The sequence below is a fragment of the Diachasma alloeum genome, unplaced genomic scaffold (assembly GCF_001412515.2).
Source record: "Diachasma alloeum isolate Michigan unplaced genomic scaffold, Dall2.0 Dall_scaffold_01136, whole genome shotgun sequence".
Classification (NCBI taxonomy): Eukaryota; Metazoa; Arthropoda; class Insecta; order Hymenoptera; family Braconidae; genus Diachasma; species Diachasma alloeum.
The window spans coordinates 216,052-225,558 of record NW_021681246.1 but is presented as its reverse complement, the minus strand read 5'-3'; the positions used below and the strand labels follow the sequence as shown (position 1 = coordinate 225,558).

Here is a 9,507-nt window from a genome sequence, read left to right as displayed (position 1 = left end):
ACTTTTAGAATTGTTTTCTCCTTCAATTATTAATTTTTAACTGTGAAACTACTTTATCGACTCAATCATTGAATTGTTGAGTCAATGAAATAGTTTCATCAAGAAAAAATAATAATTGCAGGAGAAAATACAATTCTAAAAGTTCATATAATTCAAAGATTATTGAAAACTGCAAAAAAATTGCAGAAAACTCGATTAGATTCGGAATTCTAATGTTTTTCTCAATTTAATTATTGTTTTGTGAATCTTGTCTTGTTTTGAAGAAGTGTCTTATGTGAAAATCAACATTTCCCTTGTAATCAAAGATTGAAATCTGAATTTTTATTCATTAGATGTGAAAAAATCAAGAATTTTTTTGACACCTCATAAAAATAATCCACCGTTTTGCAAACAAGTTTTATTATTTATTTATAAGAGGGAAATGTTTGAAAAAATATCAATATTTTGCGAAATTTAATCTAGATAATACTGACTGGGTATGAATTTTTTCAAATTTTTTCCATGAAATTAAGTTGAAAATTTTAAAACTGAAAATATCCAAAAGTTCAGCGTAGCTCGGCCGAAGGGTAGAGCTACCTCCCGTTAGAGTCACACTCAAGGGGCTGTTGGGGAAGTGAATTCGGGGAATGCGACTGTATTCACCTTCCACCACCACGCGCTCACTCCGGGCGTCATTTTTCAGAATCGACATTGATAAAATAAAAATACTGAATTTTTATTTTATTTTATTGATGAAAAAATGAAAATATAATAATAATTATCATAACAATTATGATATTATAATGACCAATAAAAATAAAAATTGATTAATTATTAATAATAATTAATTATTGTCATGCGGATTCATTTTTCAATTCATTTAAATTTTCACTCGATCAACTAACTAATCAAATTTTAACTTATTTTACCACAATAAAAGTGTAACCTCTCTCCGTAACGATCAGGAGCAGACTAAATGTCTACCCATCGTAAATTCATATTTTCAGTATTTTATTTTGCGAATTTCCGAGAATTCAAGAACAATGACTCCTCCAGGAAAAACAGGAGCATTCATTTAAAGGCTTTCGTAGGTAATGGAGTGGGGGGAGCGCTCGCGGGCCGAAAAATCGATGAGGGGAAATGCGACTATAACGAGAGTGATTCTAACGGGAGTCTACTGTACTTAAACCGGTTTACCGCTTCGCTACGGAATTGAAAAAAAGAGCTGAACAAATAACTCAGTATCCAAAATTAATAATAAAAAATATGCTCATATAATACATAGCACCACATCTATAATTGATATAAATTTAAAAGATAAAAATTCTGGACATAAAAATAGAAAAAACCTATTCATTTCTTCTTTTCAATTGTAATTACTAGAGCGTTTTTTCCCTCACAAAATAGATATAAAAAAACAAACCCTCTTTTCTTTTTTTTAGCGCCTAAAAATGTAAGAATAAAAGTGACAAATTGCCCTTAAACAGAGCAGAAATAAAAAATACATTGTTGTGGAAACATTAGAACATAAAGATGAACAGTTTAAATCTTAAGCGTCACTGAGTGACAATTGTTTATTAAAAATCACAGATATAAAATCGTTATTTTTTTATATACCCGTTTTTTATGTAAATAGCCGTTAATAAATGTAAATAATTTTTGTACTCTTGAATAAAAGCATGGTTAAACGAAAACAAATATGTTTCATTCTAGCTTTGGGTAGAGCTCCTTGTGGAAACATAAACCGCAATATTTCACTCTTTTGGTAAGATTGATCTATTCCAAAGGAAGTGAATAGACCAATTTTATTTCATGTACCCAGACATAAAAAAATAACCGAATCCCATTATATGTATAATTAATTATTTATGACATTTTATTAAATTGAAAAAGATTTTTTTCAACTGATTTTGTCAGATATGTTCAACTTAGTTGAATGTTGTCATCATCATTATCCGTATTATCCCTTTCTTCTGTACAACCGATTGTTTTTTTTAGTTCTATATCCCCCCTCAACGCTTCGATAAAATGTTGACAGAAAAATTTTATTTATACATACTTGAATGAATTCGAATCATCACATTTGAAGAGATCATCAGAAAGCTCACCTTCAGGGAAATTCATGAAAAATTCGAAATTTTCAACAATCATCATAAAAATCAAATCAACCAATATAGCTATCGTAATCATCTTTTCACTTCGATTTAATGTCATTAAAACAACCATTTTATTTTTCAAAAAATACAAAATTTTTGTAAATTTTTAAATAAATCAAAATAACGATTGTAGCTATCGCCTTCATCTTCGAAATCGGTCAAAAGGACATCCAAATAAATTTTTTAAGCCATCATTCAATCAATCCAGAACATTTTTTTTAGTTATCGTGGGAAAACCGTTTGTCGAAAAAATTAAAAAATTAAAAAAATTAATCGATGAATTAAATTTTAATTGGTGGCGATTGATAGGGCTCCACAATACCTATATTTGAAAAAAAAGATTAAATTCTATCCATTCATTAGCGAACAATTGATGAAAAACTTTATTACATACGTGCACACGTGGACACACGTACGGATGAGGTCTAAAAACTGCATTTTTGGATCATACTGGATCGATAAAATGAAAAATATCCCAAAGTTCAATTTGGACTATTACAGAGTTTCCATTCGGAAGCAAAAAACAATCCGCTGTCATAAAAGCATTATAAAAAACAACAAAATAAACTACAACTGGAGAGTCACGTTGTGACCAAAGTTCATTAAAAAAACATATTGTATATAATTTTTTTATTTACCTGTTCTTTTATATAAATAGCTGTACAAATGCAAATATCCACATATTAATCAATAAAAACATGGTTAAAAAACAAATTCATATTTTCCGTCTAGAGAGTATTATTATTCAATCGAATAATCTCAAAATAATCTGTTCAAACTGGAGAGTCACGTTGTGGGCAAAGTTCACTCAAAACAATTTTTTTCATAAACGTTGTTTGTATACTTGCTTTGATTTTTTTATTGCAGCCATGTATGACCTTGTGGCCTTTTACATGTGACTCCCCCCTACTTACGTGCTTGTTTTTTTTTAGATGTATATATTCTGTAAATAATGTAAATACTGTTGCGTTGTTGAAAAAAAAACATGATGATATAAAAAAAATCATCATGATGATATGAAAAAAACATGTTTTTCATTGGACATATTTTGCTGAAAATTAATTTAGAAATTGAAAAAAAAAAATTGAAAATTTAGAAAATCATAAAACGAGTGAAGTGGGCTCAATTGAACTTTGAATGTCCACACAGAGAAATCTAGACGTAAATTACGTTTAAGAAGTCGTCTTCCGCACTTTCTGGAGCGTATTTTACGCTCAAAGGCACCGAAAATTACAATTACATAAACGTAATTTACGATTATGAAACCGTAATTTACGAATTTAATTTACTATTTTATATTCGTAAATTATGATGTTTTTTCCCGTATTTTACGTTTATTTATCTGTAATTAACAACGAAAAAATAGTATATTATGTCATTAGGCGATAAAAGTATTATCTGGCGAATGTGGCTTTAAAAAAAAAACCACCAGTCCACCTGGGTTAAAACCAGTCTTAATCACATTCGCCAGATAATGCTTTTATCGCCGTGTGATATACGCGATCTAACCGAGTGAAGCGAGGTTAGAATCGCGGTTTATCGGGCCTGATGACATAAAAGTTATTTTAACCATCGATCACTCGCTCAATGAGCGCGGCGTTGTTCGTTTTTATTTTTTTATATTTTAGCATGTCTCGACGTTTAAAAATTCTGAAAAAAATAGAGTTCCTAGTTCAATCCTTTTATTAACCATTCGCGTTGTCCGTTTTTTCTCGGGAAATTTATTTAACAAAAAAGAGGAAAAGCAGCGTCGAACGGACGGAAAAGCGGCGTCGCGCCGGCCGGTGTGTCCCTGTTCACCATCTGTCTAATACTATCAATTAAAAAAATTATAACTTTGTTGGTGAATGTCAATTTTCAAGGTCATCGCCAAATTCACTTGGCACTTTTAATCATAAAATACGTTGTTTTTTCACAAATTACACATACACTGAGAAAAAAATTTATTCTTTCCAAGAAAATGTTATTGGTGATATCTTTTTCATACTCTTAGTAGAAGAAAAATCTCTTTTGGAACGTATTTCTCCAGGCCAGTCATTTCCAGGTGCTCCGAAATCAGTTCCAAGCGTGAGAATTATGGTGATCTATAAGAATATTCTTCTGCATATGACCTCGAAGAAACTCCAATAATAATTATTAACATTTGGAATTATTCCAATTTTCTTTACCTGAGAAAATCGCCAATTTGTAAAATCCGGAAGATATCGGAGAACATTTTGTCAAGGTCATATGTAGCATAATAATCAGATTGTTCAATATCACTGTAATTTTTGAGGATAGACTTGGACTCTCTGAAAATGACTGTCCTGGAAAAATTCGTTCTGAAAAAATATTATCTTCTGACGAGAATATCAATCCTTGGCAGGAATATTTTTTTCTCTCAGTGTAGGTAAAACGTAAAATGTGTTTCTATTAATATCGTAATTTACCATTTCTCAAGCGTGAAATACGCTTCGTGAAATGTAAAAGACGTTTTGTTTGCGCGTAACTTACGTTTTTATTTCGCCCGTAAAATACGCCTTTTTTGAAGGCTAAATTTCAATTTTCATAATGGAAAAAAGCCAATGATAAATCGCGTTTAGCAAACCATAAATTACGCTTAGTAAAACGTAATTTGCGTTTAGATTTTTCTGTGTGTCGAATTACTATTTTCAAATCATCGAAAGGAGTTGAAGTTTGACGAAAAGTTTATCCGTCAAAGCTCCATGAAAATTCCAAATCTGCATGGAATAGACTCATCTCATTCCTCCGTTCCTCCTCTACCCTGGATTCGAATAGGGAATGAAGATCGATCGGCCAACGATTGTCGCGCCTTTTCTGTGTCACAAACCTCAATCGAATTTGTAATCCCCTTAATTAAACTTGCTGCGCTTCACCTGAGGTCAGTCGAGTAAAAATCCTCTTGTGCGAATCCACTGAAAACGATGAAACATCAATGTTCCGTGCAGGACTGGTCCACCTGAGGGAAAACGAGGGCGCCCTGCATTCATTGGAAAATAATGAATATTTTAAAAACAAAAGATTGGCGCATTGCAGAGAGGCTTCGAGAGCGACGATGACGGATCAATGAGCTTCCTGTTTAATTACTCATAATAATGAATGAATCTTACTGCCGGTTGCATATGATGTTGAAACGTATCCCTAATAGAGATGCGTCAAGACCAGTCCTGTGACGGGATCTCAGGGCGGTTTTAGGAAAAGAGAAATGAGAAAATCAGTCTAATTTGATGTTTATATACAACTATTTCTATCCAGACATTTCCTATAAAAATTCCTTAAAATAAATTCCTTAAATTTTCGGCATTTTTTTCACTCTATTTTTTCCTCCTCTCAATGAAAAATTGAACAAAAATCTGGGAAAATCCGAACTGAGGGATTTCTATAACATAACTCTCATTGGAATGTGTTCTATAGAAATAATCCATTCTATTGATTTTTTAAAATAAAAATTTAGTTTTGATCTATAGAAAATTAATGAGAAATGAGACCTTCCGGGTTAGTTAATCACTGATCAACTGTATCGGTGGTTGTGTTCCGAGACAAGGGTAAACATTCCGAAGAAAGTAAATTCGTCGTTTCTATAACATAAATCTCATTGGAATGTGTCCTATAGAAATAATCCATTCTATTGATTTTTTAAAATAAAAATTTAGTTTTGATCTATAGAAAATTAATGAGAAATGAGACCTTCCGGGTTAGTTAATCACTGATTAACTGTATCGGTGGTTGTGTTCCGAGACAAGCGTAAACATTCCGAAGAAAGTAAATTCGTCGTTTCTATAACATAAATCTCATTGGAATATGTTCTATAGAAAAATCCAATTTTATTGATTTTTTCCATGAAAATTGAGTTTTTGATCGTTAGAAAATAAATGAAAAATAAATGAGCTTCTGGTTCACTGATTATCACTGATAATCAACAAAACCGGCGGCTGTATTCCGAGACAAGGGTAGAAATTGGGAGGAGAGTAGATCCGTCGAATTTGATCTTTATATACTATTATTCCTTGATATAAATTTTCCTAGTTTTTTTCACTCTATTTTTTCCTCCTCTCATTGAAAAATGAAAGAAAAATCTTGGAAAATCCGAACTGAGGGATTTCTATAAGATAAATCTCATTGGAACGTGTTCTATAGAAACATTCAATTCTATTTTTTTTTCTATCGAACATTTCTTTTTCGATCTATAGAAAATAATAAAAAGAAAATCGCAAAATTGTCGCACTGCAGAAAGGTTGCCGGAGCATAGAAGGTAAATAAATGCTCTTCCTGTTTTATTCATCATAATAAATACATCTTGCTGGTGGTTGCATATGATATTAAAACATCCCCAGAGATGCGTCAAGATCAGTCGTGTCACAGGATCTCAGGGCAGTTGTGTCCCGAATTGCTCTTCATATAGCAATTCCTTGACATAAATTTTCAGAGTTTCTTTCGCTCAATTATTTGCTTCTCATTGAAAAATCGAGCAAAAAAATGTCTATAAAACATATCAATAGAATAAGTTCTACAGAAAACTCCACTTCATCAACTTTTTCTACAAAAAATTCTCGTTTATCTATAGAAAATAATAGAAAATAAAATCGTAAAATGGTCGCACTGCAGAAAGATTGCCACAGCAAAGAAGACAAATCTGCTCTTCTTGTTTTACTCATTATAATAATAAATGAATCTTGCTGCCGGTTGCATATGATGTTGAAACACATATCCCCAGAGATGCGTCAAGATCACTCGTGTCACAGGATCTCAGGGCGGTTGTGTCCCGAGACAAGGGTAAAAATTGCGCCGAGAGGGGGCCCAGCCCCCCGCCCCTCGCCCACTCCATTGCGAGGGAATAACGCCGCGACGAGTGGCGAATAGAATGGGCCAAGGGGGTTGAATTGCGAATGTATCTGGAGACAGAAATGCGTGAGAGGGATAGAATTAGGTGGCAAGGGCGGGGGCTGGCACTGGGCGGGGGGGCGGCGGGGGGCGAGGGGGTTGAAGAAGGGGCAAGGGAGAGTGAGAGGCAGCGAGAAATGAGAAGGGGACGGGAGACGCAAACGCCGGAATCAGCTCAACCGATCGATACGATAAATGGATGCGTGCGATTGGTAGCCAGGGTGAAAATCGATATGATGGAAAAGGTGAACCGAGGGGGGCCAACCCTACTCTATCCTGCAAATACTAACCCATACCCAGCCGGTACACAGTTTAACCGCACACACCCGGATAGGGAATGGAGCAAAGACCGAAATATCGATTTTTAGGTCCCTACCGAGGTGGTTCGATGCTCATATCTGCCCCGTGCCCCGTCCGCTAAGCGCCTTTCAAAACACTGAGCGTCGAATGTACGCTGGTCTGCAAACGTATTTCAATGTTTTTGATGAAATTAACGGCTGCTATCGTTTGAATACCGAGGTGAAGTGCTGGTGAAGTTGGAGATTGTGAGAATTGGGGAAGGGGATAGGGAACTTGGTAAATATCGACGGATCGTGGCGTAACGGAATATTCGGAAAATCGACGGACTATGTCGTCAGGTAACGACGGATTATCATTATTCTGCAGAATTCGCATGATTTTCGCCGCTCGGATTTTTTGATTTGTTGGCTTCTTTGGGGGTTTGGTGAGCCGGATGTTTTGATTTGAAGTGCGAGAGGGTAATGAATATGGGTGCAAGTGAATACGTAAATGTGGCGAAGGAATTAAATACTTTGGAGAAATCCCTTTATTTGCGCGAGGAAGGCGCGTCTGTACTCGGGTAGAAATTTTTTGAAATTTCAGTCAGTGTCGTGGGGTTTTTTATGTTGTGAGTTTGAATTCAATTTCGAATGGAAACGGTCACTGAATTTCTCATGAATCGGGAAAATTTAAGAAAATTGGGATTTTTTTGGTAAAGAATCATTGATTTTTCAATGAAAGCTTGAATTGTTAAACTCATCGTGAAAAGTGAACAGAACATACAATTCGGTTTTCAATAGATTGAAAATTTAGGGAATTGGCGCCTGAATTTTCCAAATTTTCAAAGGTTTTTCAGTGCCGTATGGACATGAAAATCGAGAGTTACTTGGATATTCAAGAAATTAACTGATTCGTCAATGAAGAATTCTAGAGGAATTTCATGTAACTTTGTTGTTGTTAAGAATTTCAAACATTTTCACTTGAAATTTCAGGAGTAATTTTCTAAGAGTGTACTTGCAGACACAGTCCTTCCAATTTCATCATGTTACGGGCATCGCGGATCGTAAATTAGTTCCTTTCTAGAACTGTTTTTCCAGTATGTCATAAATCTTTGGCGAGTAGTTTTTGTACAATAATGGAAGAGCTGTGCTTTGAAATGCTCCTCTTTGCATTCTCATCATTTAAGGATATCCAAGTACTTTGACTATTTTTTCTCCAGTGAAATGTTTTTCTACTTTTGTAGTCGAACATCAGAGCTTTCATTTAAGCCCCATTTGACCCCAAGTTTCCGGACATTTTACACTAATTTTATTATTTAAACTTTGCAGATCTGAATTTGAATCTCGATATTGAACCGTTGGAAAACATTTTAAAAATCTGAAAAACAATCAATGTTTACTTTTGGAAGAAGATTGAATAATTAGAAAATTGCAATTTTTGAAATTTACGCAATTATGCATTTTTTATAACTGATTGTTAAACAATCCATTTATTCATATTCTGAAAAATAAGGTTTCCGAGAGTTTAAACAATGTGAATGATTTATTTACGAACAACGAATGTTTAAAAACATAATAATTCTGCACAAAATGTAATTTGAATGACACTGAATATTCATTTTCATTTTTTCATTTTTTCTCACATAATTTAATTAACAAATTTGATGATTGAAAATGATTGAATTTACACTGACAGAAAAAATTAGTTTTATCAAGAGAATTTTATTTGAACCAACTATCATTTGGTTGTTAATTTTCAAATAAATATGATTTCATAGTGATACCGGTTATCGCTTCTTGAGATACATTTGATGAGAGTATTTGATTTCTTTCTAGCCAAAAGTTTGCCAACTCCAGAAATTCATTGGTTTACTCAAAAACCAAAATTATTCTCATGACTAAATACGTTGTTATCTCAATCAACACGATCATACGTCGTTCCAAGTAAATTATAATTGAAGAGAGCATTCCGTATGTCGAATCAGGATGAATATTGTTACGCGGAAAAAGCTTTGAGATTGTAGTAAGATGTCGTTGAGTTGAAAGAAGTTTATATTTCTTGACTAAAAAAATCGCATTAGTTTACAATAACAGAATCACAGATTACGGCAATTCAACACAAACTTGGATATCACAAACTTCGTTCAACGTGATGCACGGAAAGCTCAATTTAAACATCGGCGTCATTCGAGAAAACAACATTCAATTCATTC

The 9,507-nt window shown here is 33.6% G+C and overlaps 1 protein-coding gene across 2 annotated transcripts in view; it reads left to right on the top strand.

Annotated features, from left to right (window-relative positions):
• The first annotated feature begins 7,427 nt into the window (after positions 1-7,427).
• Positions 7,428-9,507, top strand: part of LOC107045925 (zinc finger protein 3 homolog) — an 11,412-nt gene continuing 9,332 nt past the window's right edge. The window contains exon 1 of one of the 2 annotated variants that reach the window (XM_015268336.1): positions 7,428-7,654. In XM_015268336.1, coding sequence (XP_015123822.1) covers positions 7,645-7,654 — 10 coding nt within the window. In that variant the 5' untranslated portion in view covers positions 7,428-7,644. The other variant, XM_015268337.1, reaches the window with a different exon arrangement.